The following is a 17,350-nucleotide window of genomic DNA, read 5'->3' as shown; positions in this document are numbered from 1 at the left end:
TGTTTCCTCGTCTGTACATACTCTTATGTTTCTGGCGCATGTGTAGGAGGGGGAGATGCCCTGAAGAATTCGGAGAGGTTTCTATTCACCTTAGTAAATACGCAATATACCACCCCGTGATACCGGAGTGACTACATCACCATCAGCTTGTGGGAGAGAATGCATTATACAGGGATTAGAACAGGAGAAGCTTGAGGTTCTGTTGTGCAATGCTTAATGACCACATATTATATGGTTTATTCTTTATGATGTTGGTTCTGTGAATCTGGCTTGGTACCTTTAGATATGTCTCTCCTCGGAATTCATACTGGAACTCACACTCTGTCCTTTTCAGGATCGAAATTGTCGAATTACTGACATGAATTCGCAAAGCTGTTAAAAATATGTAAAATGGAATTAGTTGTAATTTAAACAAACAAAAGGAAGGATTGTCTGGTAAACTAGGAATCACCTCAAGGAAAAGCTCACAACAACAAAAACACATAAATAGCGGAAAAGAGCGTAACTTTTTCCGTCCTATGACTAACCCTTTTGATTTCTCTACATCAAATTCATTAGTCATATTGTTGCTTATGTTTAACTCTATTGTATGTGCACTTTGTATGTACAATCGTTTCTTTGCCCTAGATTTCCAGTTAAATAGAAGAGACAGAGAAACAGGCTGACAGACAGACAGATCTATATCTTACGTAGGCCAGTAGACTCCATCCTGGACGCTGTGTTCACTGTGTCACCAAACAAACAATATCTTGGCATCTTAATCCCAACGACACCAGCAGCACATGGACCTAAACAGAACAGATAAATGTGATGATACCAAACTAACATGGTTGGAGCACTTGTACTACTGAGGAAAAGACTAGGATAGGTGTCTTAACTGGGAGTAGGTGCATCTGGTCAAATCTACAGGAACAAGAGGGTCTGATCTATGGGACAGGTGGGTTTGATCTGGGGGGACAGGTGGGTTTGATCTGGGGGCACAGGAGGGTCTGATCTGAGGGACAGGTGGGTCTGATATGGGTGGACAGGAGGGTGTAATCTAAGGGGAAAAGTGAGTGTGATCTGGGAGGGCAGGTGAGTGTGATCTGGGGGGACAGGTGGGTCTGATCTGGGGGAACAGATGGGTGTAATTTGGGGGGACAGGTGGGTGTGATCTGGGGGCACCAGTGTGATCAGGGGGGATAGGTGGGTCTGATCTGAGGGAACAGATGGGTGTAATCTGGGGGGACAGGTGGGTGTGATCTGGGGAGACCATTGTGATCAGGGGAGACAGGCGGGTCTGATCTGGGAGGAACAGGTGGGTGTGATCTAAGCAGACAGGTGGGTCTGATCTGGGGTGACAGGTAGGTCTGATTTGGGGGATAAGATCTCTCTGTCTCTCTATCTCTCTCTCTATATACAGTATATATATATATTTCTTCCATATAGGTGGCAAGAGTCCATGAGCTAGTAACATATGGGATATACATTCCTACAAGGAGGGGGCAAAGTTTCCCAAACCTCAAATGCCTATAAATACACCTCCCACCTCACTCATATCTCATTTTTACAAACTTTGCCTCCTTAGGAGGTGAAGCATGATGTGCTTGATTTCTTCTGTGAAAGACGCTTCTAAGCATATTGAAGCCCAGTTCCTCTCTAAGTACAGTGTTTGAGGGATGTGAAGGGAGTATTGCCTGAGGATAGCATGTTTTTGCCTATGGGAAATATATTCTAGGGCTCTCTGTAAATTCGGTTGCGGGGATTCATCTGCTGCCTCCCTTTACAGATCGACATTTTACTCCTCTACCATTACCTCTGCTGATATGTTTCAGTACTGGTTTGGCTGTCTGCTATATGTGGATGAGTGTCTTCTGGTAAGTATATATCATTTTTAAGACAGTCTCAGCTATGGAAGGCACTTTATATTGTTATTATAAAGTTCTTAATGTATATTGCATATATTAGCAATGAGTCAGGTCTGTTAATATTTCCCTTTGCAGTCATACAGTTTCAGAATGGAAATTATGTTTATGGTAGAATTTAGGTATTTTTTGGGGTTCCGGTTAGCTGCTAACATCTGAGTCTGTTTTCAAAATGTTTGCGGGCAAATTAGGCTCGCGATGATGCATCATTTTATTGCGTCATTTTTTGGCGTGAATATTTTTGGCGCAAAATCATGCCTGCTGTGGCGCGAGTTGCGTCATTTCATTGCGTAATTTTTTGGCGCAAGGTCGCACCTGTTCTGACGTGAGTTGCGTCATTTCATTGCGTCATTTTTGCCATAAAGTCACGCCTGTTATGACGCGAGTTGCATCTTTTCAGTGCGTCGTTCTTGGCGCCAAAATGTGTTATATTAAGCCTCTCCCTCTAATGCTCGATGCTCTCATTATATTATAGAGAGCTATGATCTTGCTTTTGATTTTATTTTTTGTATAAGAATTTTATCATAAGCATTTTTTACCATTCCTGAAACTGCTATATTGAGGAAATTGGATATTTTGTTGAAATGTTATTTTTTCTTTTTTGTTACATTTTGCAAGATGTCTCAAACTGATCCTGCCTCTGATGTTACTGTAGGAACCAAGCTGCCTGAACACAATTCTACCAAAGCTAAGTGTGTTTGTTGTAAACAAGCTGATCTTATTTCTTTAGCTCAATTATGTGGCCTGTGTTATGACAAATTATTACATACTGATAATGTTTCTATGAGTACAAATACATCTACTGTTTTTCCTTCTCAGTCTAATGTACCTGATATTCCTGCAGATATGAAACATTTTATTGCTGCAGCCATAAGAGAAGGCTATCACTGCTATTCCGCCTTCAAAGAAACGTAAAAGGTCTTTCCAAACTTGTCATAGATCTAATGAATTTTGTACTGACCAACTGCATGCTGTAATATCATCTACTGATGAAGTTTCCTCTGACTAAGAGGATTCTGCATCAGAGACAGAAATTGACAAATATTTTTTATTTAAAATTGAACATATTTGTTCTCTATTAAAGGAAGTATTGTTTACTTTTGGTATTAAGGAGTCTAGTCCTCCTGATAGCAAAGCTAATAATCGTTTAAATTCTGTATTTAAGAGTTCTGAGGTTACTCCTGAAGTTTTTCCTATTCCAGATGCTATCTCCAATATGATTGCTAAAGAATAGTCTAAACTTGGTACCTCTTTTAACCCTTCTTCTAGGTTTAAGAAGTTGTATCCTTTACCTGTGGCTAGTCTAGAGTTTTGTGAAAAGGTCACTAATATTGATGGGGCTATTTTCACTCTTGCCAAACTTACTACTATTCCTATGGAAGATAGTACTTCTTTTAAGGATCCTTTAGATAGGAAGCTTGAATCTTACCTTAGAAGAGTATATTTACATACTGGCTATATTCTTAGATCAGCTATTTCTATGGCTGATGTTGCTGCTGTTTCAACTTTTTGGTTAGACAGTTTAGTGCAGCAGTTATCAGATGCTGAACTATCTAGCATTTTTATTTTACTTCAACATGCAAATCATTTCATTTGTGATGCTATATTTGATGTCATTAAGATTAATGTCAAATCTATGTCTTTAGCTATTCTAACTAGAAGAGCTTTATGGCTTAAATCTTGGAATGCTGACATGGTGTCTAAATTTAAATTATTATCTCTATCTTTTCAGGGTAATAATTTGTTTGGTTCTCAATTGTATTCAATTATCTCCACACTCACTGGGGGTAAGGGAGTTTATCTGCCCCAAGACAAGAAATCTAAGGGTAAATGTAAAGCTCCCAATCATTTTCGTACCTTTCATCAGAGTAGAGAACAGAAAACCTCTCCTTCCCCTAAGGCCTCTGGCTCTAATTGGAGACCATCTCCAAATTTGAATAAATCCAAGCCTTATAAGAAACCAAATCCAGCCCCTAAGACTACATGAAGGTGCAGCTCTCAAAACAGTTCTTCTGGTGGGGGGCAGACTAAAGTTATTTCAAGACATTTGGACAGATTCTGTCCAAAATCAGTGGATTCAGAATATTGTTTCTCAAGGGTATCAAATAGGTTGCAGAATAAGACCTCCCATGGGAAGATTATTTCTTACTCATGTTCCAACAAACCCTGTGAAGGCTTAGGCTTTTCTGAAGTGTGTTTCAGACCTAGAGCTCTCAGGGGTGATTGTACTGGTTCCTCAGCAGGAACAGGGGTTGGGTTTCTATTCAAATCTATTCATTGTCCCAAAGAAGGAAGATTCTTTCAGACCAATCCTGGATCTAAAAACTTTAAATCGTTTTATAAGAGTCCCAACTTTCAAGATGGTGACTATAAGGACTATTCTGCCTTTTGTTCAGCAAGGTCATTTCATGTCCACAATACAATTACAGGACGCTTATCTTCACATTCCAATTCATCCAGACCACTATTGTTTTCTGAGATTCTCTTTTCTAGACAAGCATTACCAATTTGTCGCTCTTCCATTTGGCCTAGCAACAGCACCAAGAATTTTCTCGAAGGTTCTTGGTGCCCTTCTATCTGTAATCAGAGAGCAGGGTATTGTGGTGTTTCCTTATTTGGACAATATCTTGGTACTAGCTCAATCTTTTCATTTAGCAGAATCTCACACAAAACAACTAATATTGTTTCTTCAAAGACATGGTTGGAGGATCAATTTACCAAAGAGTTTCTTGATTCCTCAGACAAAGGTCACCTTCTTAGGTTTCCAGATAGATTCAGTGTCCATGACTCTTTCTCTAACAGACGAGATGAATGAAATTGGTCTTAGCTTGTCTAAACCTTCAGTCTCTATGATTCCCTTCAGTGGCTATGTGCATGGAAGTTTTAGGTCTCATGATTGCAGCATTGGACGCAATCCCCTTTGCTCATTTTCATAAGAGACTATGATACAGGCTTTTAAGTCTGTTTCAAGGAAGATTTATCATAGGGTTTGGAAAACCTATATTTTTATGGTGTTCCACTCATGATTATTCTTGGCATTCTTTTAGAATTCATAGGATTCTACAGTTTCTTTAGGATGGTTTGGATAAAGGTTTGTCTGCAAATACTTTGAAAGGACAAATCTCTGCTCTTTCTGTCTTATTTCATAGAAAGATTGCTAAGTTTCCTGATATTCACTGTTTTGTTCAGGCTTTGATTCATATCAAACCTGTTATTAAATCAATTTCTCCTCCTTGGAGTCTCAATTTGGTTTTAAAGATTTTGCAGGCTTCTCCTTTTGAGCTTATGCATTGTTTGGAAATTAAACTACTTTCTTGGAAAGTGTTATTTCTTTTGGCTATATTTTCTGCTAGAAAAGTTTCTGAAGTGTCTGCTCTCTCTTGTGGGTCTCCTTATCTGATTTTTCATCCAGATAAAGCTGTTTTGTGGACTTCGTTTAAATTTTTACCTAAAGTTGAGAATTCTAACATCAATTGTTCCTACCTTGTGTCCTAATCTTAAGAATACTCTTGAAAGGTCCTTATATTCTTTGGATGTGGTAAGAGCTTTGAAATATTATGTTGAGGCTTCTAAAGATTTCAGAAAGACTTATATTCTATTTGCTATTTTTTCTGGTTCCAGAAAAGGTCAGAAAGCACCTGCCATTTCCTTGCATTTTGGTTGACGCTTTTGATTCACAAAGCTTATTTGGAGGCGGGGCAGTCTCCGCCTCAGCGAATTACAGCTCATTCTACTAGATCAGTCGCCACATCTTGGGCTTTCAAGAATGAAGCTTCAGTTGATCAAATTTGCAAAGCAGCAACTTGGTCTTCTTTGCATACATTTACTAAATGTTACCATTTTGATGTCTTTGCTTCTCCGGAAGCAGACTTTGGTAGAAAGGTTCTTCAGGCAACTGTCTCAGTTTGATTATAGTGCCTAAGATTTAAGATTTTTTAATTTTTTTTAAAAAAACTTAATTATTTTTTGGATTTAATTTCTCAGCGGAAATAGCTGTTTTTATTTTAGCTCTCCCTCTCTAGTGACTCGTGGACTTCCACATCTTGGTTATTATATCCCATACGTCATTCACTCATGGACTCTTGCCACCTATATGAAAGAAAACATAATTTATGTAAGAACTTACCTGATAAATTAATTTCTTTCATGGTGGCAAGAGTCCATGAGACCCACCCAATTTTTGGGGGGTTATAATTTTTTTTTATATAAAGCACTTTATTTATCCTGTTCCTCTTTTTTATGCTTTTACCCCTTTTACACCTCACTAACTTGGCTATACATTAAACTGAGGTATGAGTGAGGTGGGAGGTGTATTTATAGGCATTTGAGGTTTGGGAGACTTTGCCCCCTCCTGGTAGGAATGTATATCCCATACATCACTAGCTCATGGACTCTTGCCACTATGAAAGAAATTGATTTATCAGGTAAGTTCTTACATAAATTATGTTATATATATATATATATATATATATATATACACACACACACACAAAAGGGAATAGAAGAACAAAATGGATAGATGAAACAATCCTGGTCAGAGCTAATAAGAAGAGAGGGTAAGTACAATACCAACTTACCAACTGCTGCTAGAAACTGAAGGAATGTGTTAAAATAAAAGCAATAAAAGATCCAAACAAATGGCAGTGTGCAAAAGAACAATGTAGCTAAAAGTTCAGATATACTGTATTTCCTAGTGTTGAAAAACACAGTCTCAACCGTAGGTCGTATATGAACGATAACTTGCTGCAAAAATAGACAGGTGGAATTCCTACTTACGAGAAGTGACCTCAATCCTATGAGGTAAGAATACGGCAGAGCGAAGGACACGGACTGAGGATTCTGGGAACGAAAAAAACAAAATTTATGCTTACCTGATAAATTTCTTTCTTTCTTGACACGATGAGTCCACGGATCATCATTAATTACTGTTGGGAATATCACTCCTTCCCAGCAGGAGGCGGCAAAGAGCACCACAGCAAAGCTGTTAAATATCACCTCCCGTCTATCCCAACCCAGTCATTTGACCGAAGTAAAGGAGAGAAAGGAAGCAACAAGGTGCAGAGGTGTCTGAAGTTTATAAAATACTAACAACCTGTCTAAATAACAGGGCGGGCCGTGGACTCATCGTGTCAAGAAAGAAATACATTTATCAGGTAAGCATAAATTTTGTTTTCTTTCTAATGACACGATGAGTCCACGGATCATCATTAATTACTGTTGGGAATCAATACCCAAGCTAGAGTACACAGATGATAAGGGAGGGACAAGACAGGAAACCTAAACGGAAGGCACCACTGCTTGAAGAACCTTTCTCCCAAAAGCGACCTCAGCTGAGGCTAAAAAGTCAAATTTTGAAAAAAAGTGAAGAGAGGACCAAGTTGCAGCCTTGCAAAACTGTTCCATAAAGGCTTCATTTTGAATGCCCAGGAAGAGGAAACAACCCTTGTAGAAAGAGCCGTTACTCCCTCGGGAGGCTGCTGTCCAGCAGTTTCATAGGCAAAGCAAATGATACTCTTCAGTCACAAAGAAAGAGAAGTAGCAGTAGCTTTCTGTCCCTTACGTTAAACAGAAGACTGAAGAAAATCCTTAGTCGCCTGTAAATAGAATTTTAGTGCACGTACCACGTCCTGATTGTGTAGAAGCCATTCCTCCTGAGAAGAAGGATTAGGACACATGGAAGGAACAACAATCCCCTGATTAATGTTCCGGTCTGAAACTACTTTAGGGAGAAACCCTAATTTAGTATGTAAAACTACCCTATCTGATTAAAAAATAAGGTAAGGAGACTCATACTGTAATACCGAGAGCTCTGAAACTCTACGAGCAGATGAAATAGCGACAAGAAACAAAACTTTCCAAGATAACAACTTAATATCTAAGGAATGTGTTACAAACTGCTATTTGTAACTGGCCCTTTAAATGGAAAATTGCCCTGCTTCCCTGGATTTTGGAGAAGCCTATTTGCCAGCCTCCTTCCTCATGACTATGGCCCCTGGAAGATTGTGCCCCTGAAAACCTATTAACTTTTATTGGGTGTGTATGGCCCTTTAAGAACCATCTGGGGACATATTGTGACTTTGGTGAACAATGCCCCTTTAAGACTATGTCCCCAGACCTGTAAAATAGCTTGTCCCTGGCTTTCTCCCACTTGGTTCAGTAAATAGGACTTACTGAACCAAGTACCACACAGGCAGAGTGTTCCACAGAAAGGGAGCACTGTTACAAAAGCATTAGTTTTCATTGTGTGCCATTAAGAGTTAATTTTGTTCAGCTTCAAGAAGCTTTCTAAATGCAAGTTTGCTGGGATCAGCTCTAATTAAGTTTAGTGATAAACATTTCCATTGTCTAATCAGACTGCTAGTGATAAGGTGGACTGCATTGTTTTATTGTGTGTAACTTGTTATCTGCTGAAGTAATGTTGTGGCCTGTCAAAGGGAGTTGTCTATCTAAATGTATCAAATGTGTGATTGGGGATTTTATGCCTCCCCCTGAGAGTGTCCTTTTTTTTGCATGTAACCTCAATAAAAAGCAGCCTGTGTGTTCCAGCATATCAGACCTTTTCTGACCCTCTAACTTGCAGCTTTGACTCATGTTTGTAGGGGACAGCTATAATCACTACAGGGATTGCTATGCTCTTCATACTCCCTTAGCTACTGAGCTCCTGTAAGAGCTCTTGTTCCTGATCCTGCTTCGCTGTACAGAAGGAAGAGGTTCACCTACTGGAGCCTGGTCGTAGGTCCAGGGTGCAGAGCAGATGGCGAGATACCAGCCCAGCAGCGGTGGTTCGTAGAGTCTGCATTACGTATGGTGGCTACGCAGAAGTTATAGTGTCTACGGTGCTGAAGATCCTTTGGTGAGCGCTAGGAGCATCCTTTTCTACGGTCCAACTTCCAGCCAGCCTGGAGGCAACCGTAACATTTGGCGGCAGCGGTGGGATGGCGTCCTAGCGCAAGGAGCAGCACCCCAACAGCACTGGTATCGTAGGAGAGTTATTGAGGGCAACGCTAGCAACTGCGCAGCGTCCCTACCTACAGCAGCATGGAGCTGACAAGACACTGGTCAGAACCCTGTGAAGAGCACCTCAACCGGATCCTTCGCTATGAGGGCGCTTATTTCGTTCCAGAGGTAAAGAGGCGGCTAGTCCGATATGATCCAGACCCTGCGCAGGAGGTAGTCAGTCGCATCATCCGGGAATTGGATACTGAGAACGAAGCGGCACGAGCCTTTGAGCGCCAACTGTGGAGTTTGAGGGTATGGACACCTGGTCTCCAGCGAGAAAGTGAGTTACAGGGAGAGGAGAGCAGCGACCTCCCTCCCCAGCGGCAGTATACCGTGCAGAGGGAAGAGACAACCGGTCTCCTTCACCAACCCCAACCAGAGATACCCGAGGCAGTAGGCCTCATAGACTGGTCCTGGGAGGACCCCCAGCAGGCAGGTGGAGATAAGACCACAGTCTCTCTACCGGCCCTACAGGGATGCTGGGCAGGCGGCCCAGATCCCCAGCGACAGACCCAGCTACAGGGAGGGGAGAGCATCGACCTCCCTCCCCAGCCGGAGTGTACCTTCCAGGGAGAGGAGACAACCGGTCTCTCTCCCCAGCCGCAGCATGTTCCACAGGGAGCGGAGAGCATCGACCTCCCTTCCCAACGGCCGCCGGAGTATCAGGAGGAGGAGGTAAGCCAATCTCCCCCTCCCCAGCTAACTCCTAACTTGGGCCCAGGGTTAACAGTGGAGATGTTAACCCCCACTGACCCCCACGTTCCCTTTGTCACCGGGCAGGACTATGCCCCAATTCCCCCAGCAGAAGAGCTGGCATCAGGACAGAGCACTGCTGGCCTCTGCCCTACAGACCCCCTTGTTACAGGACTGGCCTGCAAACCCCTCACCCCAGCAGAAGCGCTGGCACCAGGGCAGAGTGCGGCTGGCCTCTGCCCCCCAAGTACCACCAGCTATTTGCCCAGCTGCGCCAGGAAGGCCGAGGATGCTACACTTTCATCCTACAACCTGGAACCTACAGGCCAGTACAACTTATTGTGGGGGGGCTACTTTGCTGCTAATGTTTATTTTTGGGTGGGTTGCGAGACTCACTTAGGCACTGACCGACAGAAGGTCAGGGGCCTGGTTAGTCTCCCTCCAAAAGGGGAGATATGTTACAAACTGCTATTTGTAACTGGCCCTTTAAATGGAAAATTGCCCTGCTTCCCTGGATTTTGGAGAAGCCTATTTGCCAGCCTCCTTCCTCATGACTATGGCCCCTGGAAGATTGTGCCCCTGAAAACCTATTAACTTTTATTGGGTGTGTATGGCCCTTTAAGAACCGTCTGGGGACATATTGTGACTTTGGTGAACAATGCCCCTTTAAGACTATGTCCCCAGACCTGTAAAATAACTTGTCCCTGGCTTTCTCCCACTTGGTTCAGTAAATAGGACTTACTGAACCAAGTACCACACAGGCAGAGTGTTCCACAGAAAGGGAGCACTGTTACAAAAGCATTAGTTTTCATTGTGTGCCATTAAGAGTTAATTTTGTTCAGCTTCAAGAAGCTATTCTAAATACAAGTTTGCTGGGATCAGCTCTAATTAAGTTTAGTGATAAACATTCCCATTGTCTAATCAGACTGCTAGTGATAAGATGGACTGCATTGTTTTCTTGTTATCTGCTGAAGAAATGTAATTCTACTATGGCCTGTCAAAGGGCGTTGTCTCTCTATCTAAATGTATCAAATGTGTGATTGGGGATTTTATGCCTCCCCCTGAGAGTGTCCTTTTTTTGCATGTAACCTCAATAAAAAGCAGGCTGTGTGTTCCAGCACATCAGACCTCTTCTGACCCTCTAACTTGCAGCCTTGACTCATGTTTGTAGGGGACAGCTATAATCACTACAGGGATTGCTATGCTCTTCATACTCCCTTAGCTACTGAGCTCTTGTAAGAGCTCTTGTTCCTGATCCTGCTTCACGCTACAGAAGGAAAAGGTTCACCTACTGGAGCCTGGTCGTAGGTCCAGGGCTCAGAACAGACGGCGAGATACCAGCCCAGCAGCGGTGGTTCGTAGAGTCTGCGTTACTTATGGTGACTACGGTGCTGATGATCCTTTGGTGAGTGCTAGGAGCATCCTTTTCTACAGTCCAACCTCCAGCCAGCCTGGAGGCAACCGTCCCTGGCTTTCTCCCACTTGGTTCAGTAAATAGGACTTACTGAACCAAGTACCACACAGGCAGAGTGTTCCACAGAAAGGGAGCACTGTTACAAAAGCATTAGTTTTCATTGTGTGCCATTAAGAGTTAATTTTGTTCAGCTTCAAGAAGCTATTCTAAATACAAGTTTGCTGGGATCAGCTCTAATTAAGTTTAGTGATAAACATTCCCATTGTCTAATCAGACTGCTAGTGATAAGGTGGACTGCATTGTTTTATTGTGTGTAACTTGTTATCTGCTGAAGTAATGTTGTGGCCTGTCAAAGGGAGTTGTCTATCTAAATGTATCAAATGTGTGATTGGGGATTTTATGCCTCCCCCTGAGAGTGTCCTTTTTTTGCATGTAACCTCAATAAAAAGCAGGCTGTGTGTTCCAGCACATCAGACCTTTTCTGACCCTCTAACTTGCAGCTTTGACTCATGTTTGTAGGTGACAGCTATAATCACTACAGGGATTGCTATGCTCTTCATACTCCCTTAGCTACTGAGCTCCTGTAAGAGCTCTTGTTCCTGATCCTGCTTCGCTGTACAGAAGGAAGAGGTTCACCTACTGGAGCCTGGTCGTAGGTCCAGGGGGCAGAGCAGATGGCGAGATACCAGCCCAGCAGCGGTGGTTCGTAGAGTCTGCATTACGTATGGTGGCTACGCAGTAGTTATAGTGTCTACGGTGCTGAGATCCTTTGGTGAGCGCTAGGAGCATCCTTTTCTACGGTCCAACTTCCAGCCAGCCTGGAGGCAACCGTAACAGAATGCATCGGCTCAAACAGAGCCCCTTGAAGAACTTTAAGAACTAAATTAAGGCTCCAAGGAGGAGTAACTGGTTTGAATACAGGCCTGATCCTGACTATCGCCTGACAAAACGATTGTACATCTGGGAAGTCCGCTAGACATTTATGCAATAAATTTGACAAGGCAGATATTTGACCCTTTAGGGAACTTGCCGATAATCCCTTCTCCAAATCTTCTTGGAGAAAGGACAGAATTCTAGGAATCCGAACTCTACTCAAAGAGTAGCCCTTGGATTCACACCAGTATAGATATTTACGCCATATCTTATGGAAAATCTTCCTAGTCACAGGTTTACAAGCCTGAATCATGGTCTCAATGACTGATTCTGAAAATCCACGCTTGGATAAAATTAAACGTTCAATCTTGAAGCAGTCAGCTTCAGAGAAACTAGATTTGGGTGAAAGAAGGGTCCTTGAAGTAGAAGGTCCTTCCTGAAAGGAAGTCTCCAAGGTGGAAGAGATGACATGTCCACCAGGTCTGCATACCAAATCCTGCGAGGCCATGCCGGTGTAAGGAGGATCACAGACGCCCTCTCTTGCTTGATTCAATCAATGACTCGAGGTAGAAGAGCAAACAGAGGATATAGTTATGCGAGACTGAAATTCCAAGGTACCATCAGAGCGTCTGTCAGTACAGCCCGAGGGTTCCTTGTCCTCGACCCGTACCACTGAAGCTTGGCATTCTGCCAAGAAGCCATGACATCCAATTCCGACTGACCCCATTTGAGAATCAGGCTGGAAAACACTTCCAGATGGAGTTCCCACTCCACTGGGTGAAAGGTCTGCCTGCTTAGGAAGTCCGCCTCCCAGATGTCCACTCGGGAATGTGAATCGCCAACAGACAGCAATTGTGGGTCTCCGCCCACTGAATGATCTTGGCTACCTCTGTCATGGCCAAGGAACTCCGAGTTCCTCCCTGACGGGTGATGTAAGCCACTGAGGTTATATTATCCGACTGGAACCTGATGAACCGGGCCGAAGCTAACTGAGGCCAGGCCAGGAGAGCATTGAAGATTGCTCTCAATTCCAGAATGTTTATGGGTAGAACAGACTCCGACCGAGTCCATGTTCCCTGAGCCTTTAGAGAGCCCCAAACTGCTCCCCATTCTAGAAGGCTGGTATTTGTTGTCACAATCACACAGAAAGATCTGCAAAAGCAGGTTCCCTGGGAGGGATGATCCTGAGACAACCACCAAAGAAGAGATCCCTTGTCTCCTGCTCCAGCTGTAATCGCGGAGACAGATCCACATAATCTCCGTTCCACTGCCTGAGCATGATTAACTGCAGAAGTCTGAGGTGGAAACGGGTAAACGGGATGATGTCCATTGCTGCTACCATCAGCCCAATTACCTCCATGCACTGAGTCACTGATGGCCTAGGAGAGGACTGAAGTGCTAGGCAAGAATCGAAAATCTTTGATTTCCTGACTTCTGTCAGAAAAATTTTCATTGATGAGGAGTCTATTAGGGTTCTCAAGAAAACTACCCTTGTAGTTGGAATCCATCCGTGAGACCGCAGGAAAGATAACAACATTTCCGCGTGTGATCTTGCTTGTTGAAAGTAAGGCGCCTGAACTAGAATATCATCCAGATAAGGTGGTACTGCAATGCCCCGTAATCGGAGCACCGCCAGCAGGGATCCCAGAACCTTTGAGAAAATTCTGGGACCTGTGGCAAGACCGAATGGAAGAGCCTTGAACTGGAAGTGTTTGTCTAGAAAGGCAAACAGAAACTTGTGAAGGTCCCTGTGGATGGGAACATGCAGGTATGCGTCTTTTAAATCCACCATGGTCATAAATTGACCCTCTTGGACCAGAGGAAGAATGGAACGAATAGTTTCCATCTTGAAGGATGGCACTCTGAGAAACTTTAGATTTTTGAGATCTAAAATTGGTCTGAAGGTTCCCTCCTTCTTGAGAACCACGAACAGATTGGAATAGAACCTCGTTCCTGCATTGGAACAGGAACAATCACTCCCACGTCGGAGAGGTCCCGTACACAGTGAAAGAACGCCTCTCTTTTTGTCTGGTCTTCAGATAATCTTGAGAGGAAAGGTCTTGAACTATAGTTTGTATCCCTGGGACACAATGTCTTGAACATCTCGAACCCAAGACTGAGTGAAGAAGGAAAACCTGCCCACCACAAGATCCGGTCCCGGATTGGAGGCAGGTCCTTCATGCTGTCTTTGGCCCAACAGCTGGCTTCTTGGATTGCTTTCCTAGACTGATTGGGTCTCCAGGAAGACTTGGACTGCTCCTGCTTGGAGGAGGGAGTGGAAGGATTTCTCTTGAAATTCTGAAAGGAACGAAAATTACTCTGACGTTCTTTTTGTTTATTTCTCATATCTTGAGGGAGGAAATGTCCCTTATCTCCCGTAATATCAGAAATTATCTCCTTCAAACCAAGCCCAAACAAGATCCTTCCCTTGTAAGGAATCGTTTAGGATTGCCTACGACAGTAGTATCAGAGTCATCCAGGGTAGCTAAAACCTCCTTAAGTAGTAAACAGAGGTGCTCTAGCTTAAATCTGAAGGATACAACTTCAGCATCAGAGGAAGGAATTACACTGTCGGAATCTGAGATCTTACCCTCAGGTGATACCGAAATATTCTCTTCTTCAAACTTATGAGAGGGAAAGTCCAGAATAGATACAGTCGTGACAGAAACCATACACACTGATTTTTTACATTTCCTCTTGCGCTTTCCCTGTAGCAAGGGAATTGGGAGGAAAAGCATGGCACTGTATTATTAATAAAAAAAATTGGGACACCTGAGGAGAAAAACTGCGGCATATTTTGAACATTGTAAAAAAACTCCTAAACAATATTAGGTCAAAAAGCTAAAATTTTGTGTTCTCTCAACACATGAGGAACAGAAAAAGGACTGGTGGACTATATAATCATTTAAACAAAAAGGATATCTGTAATCTATAACAGAGTCTTGATCCCTCTTAACAGAAATGAAATAAAAACATAAAATTTTACTAAAATTTTATACAGAAAAAAACGTTACTGTCTCTTTAAATTTTAAACAGTAACTGCTTTATTTTTGATGAACTGCAAAAAAAACGTAACTGTTTTGTTTTTTAACTGACAAAACGTAATTGCTTTATTTTTTACTGCTCTACTGAGATGTCAATCGTGTTGGATTACCGGAGATAATGTATATGAAAACCGGAACCAAAACAGAGCTGTTGTAAATAATGTTAAACTATCTTTAATCCGTTTTAACTAAAAACGGCAAATAGCCAGATTTCTCTCATTCATATAACGTAATTGAGAGAAAATATGTGCACAACAGATAATTCTACCGCCACACAAGCCCCGCCCATCGTGGGCGTGTCAAAATAAACGTGTCAGTCGACATTTTATGTGAAGCTCCGTAATAAATAAGTAACATTGAGCCTATCTCCTCAAGTCCCCAGTGCCTGCAAATGCTGCCATATATATAATCCCCTTAAGTACATTAGGATTACTGTATCATTAAGTGTACGTGTATCTCAGCGCCAACTAAACCTTGTATGCCCGGAGTGGTGGTACCTAGCTACCACCTAAAATGGATTAAGTGAAAATAGTGTATCCAGGCGCCAACAATGGAGGCTAAGGTTAGAACTATTTATCAGTATTTATTCAAGACAATTCCTACTGTATCATTCCATACTGTCCCTATTGAATAAAGTGCCCAAACTTTTTCTGAATCCTTTTTCTTTACTAGTCCCAGAAAAAATAAAGTCAGCACTTACCTCATAAATCTGCCAGGCAACAAGGCAGCTCACTAGGTTTGAGAGGTCCTCTCCCTCACATGGACCTGTGGAAAAAGAGATAAAGACTGAGTAATCTTACTCAGGCTTTCAGGATTACGGCAGCATAAATATATGGGAGACGCAGTGAGAATTATGTCCCACAAGTTCCCATTGCTCTAAGCCACCACTGCTCTACTGAAGAGACTGATATGGACTACGGCTACACCCCAGAACAAAGCAGCACAATCTTGTACTACTGAAAAATAATAAACTCTTCATTGAAGAATCTTTTACTAACACCTAACTTTACCACTTCCTTACACTAACGTAGGAAAAGAGAATGACTGGGGTGGGATAGAAGGGAGGTGATATTTAACAGCTTTGCTGTGGTGCTCTTTGCTGCCTCCTGCTGGGCAGGAGTGATATTCCCAACAGTGATTAATGATGATCCGTGGACTCATCATGTCATTAGAAAGAAAAGACGCCTAGATTTAGAGTTCTGTGGTAGCCGTCAAAAGCAGCGTTAAGGGGTCCTAACGCTACTTTTGGCCGCCCGCTGGTATTTAGAGTCATGTAGGTAAGGTCTAACGCTCACAAGCCGCGACTTTTCCATACCGCAGATCCCCTTACGCCAATTGCGTATCCTATCTTTTCAATGGGATCTTCCTAACGCCGGTATTTAGAGTCCTGGCTGAAGTGAGCGTTACAACTCTACCGACAAAACTGATACCGCCCATGGAAAGGCTGTAGTTAAGAGTTTTCTGGGCTAACGCCGGTTTATAAATCTCTTAACTACAGTGCTCTAAAGTACACTAACACCCATAAACTACCTATGTACCCCTAAACCGAGGTCCTCCCACATCGCCGCCACTATAATAAAAAATTTTAACCCCTAATCTGCCGACCGAACACCGCCGCCACCTACATTATCCCTATGAACCCCTAATCTGCTGCCCCTAACATCGCTAACACCTATATTATATTTATTAACCCCTAATCTGCCCCCCCAACGTCGTTGCTACCTTACCTACACTTATTAACCCCTTATCTGCCGACCTGACCTCGCCGCTACTCTAATAAAGTTATTAACCCCTAAACCGCCGCACTCCCGCCTCGCAAACCCTATAATAAATAGTATTAACCCCTAATCTGCCCTCCCTAACATCGCCGCCACCTAATTTCAAGTATTAACCCCTAATCTGCCGACCGGACCTCGCCGCTACTCTAATAAATGTAGTAACCCCTAAAGCTAACCCTAACACCCCCCTAAGTTAAATATAATTTTAATCTAACTAAATAAATTAAATCTTATTAACTAAAGTATTCCTATTTAAAACTAAATACCTGTAAAATAAACCCTAATATAGCTACAATATAACACATAATTATATTGTAGCTATTTTAGGATTTATATTTATTTTAAAGGCAACTTTATATTTATTTTAACTAGGTACAATAGCTATTAAATAGTTATTTACTATTTAATAGCTACTTAGTTAAAATAATTACAAAATTACCTGTAAAATAAATCCTAACCTGAGTTACAATTAAACCTAACACTACACTATAATTAAATAAATTACCTACAATTACCTACAATTAAATAAACTAAACTAAATTACAAAAAACAAACAAACACTAAATTACAAAAAATAAAAAAAGATTACAAGAATTTTAAGATAATTACACCTAATCTAAGCCCCCTAATAAAATAACAAAGCCC

The 17,350-nt window shown here is 42.2% G+C and overlaps 1 protein-coding gene across 1 annotated transcript in view; it reads right to left on the bottom strand.

Moving 5' to 3' along the window:
* Positions 1-17,350, bottom strand: part of GUCY2C (guanylate cyclase 2C) — a 262,021-nt gene that overhangs the window by 11,367 nt on the left and 233,304 nt on the right. The window contains exons 24-25 of the mRNA XM_053689439.1: positions 690-788; positions 278-372 (exon numbers count right to left, since the gene is read on the bottom strand). Of these exons, the coding sequence (XP_053545414.1) occupies positions 278-372; positions 690-788 (194 nt within the window). The remainder of the gene's footprint in view (positions 1-277; positions 373-689; positions 789-17,350) is intronic.

Source organism: Bombina bombina, chromosome 7 (assembly GCF_027579735.1).
Source record: "Bombina bombina isolate aBomBom1 chromosome 7, aBomBom1.pri, whole genome shotgun sequence".
Lineage (NCBI taxonomy): Eukaryota > Metazoa > Chordata > Amphibia > Anura > Bombinatoridae > Bombina > Bombina bombina.
This window is presented reverse-complemented; position numbering and strand designations above follow the sequence as displayed.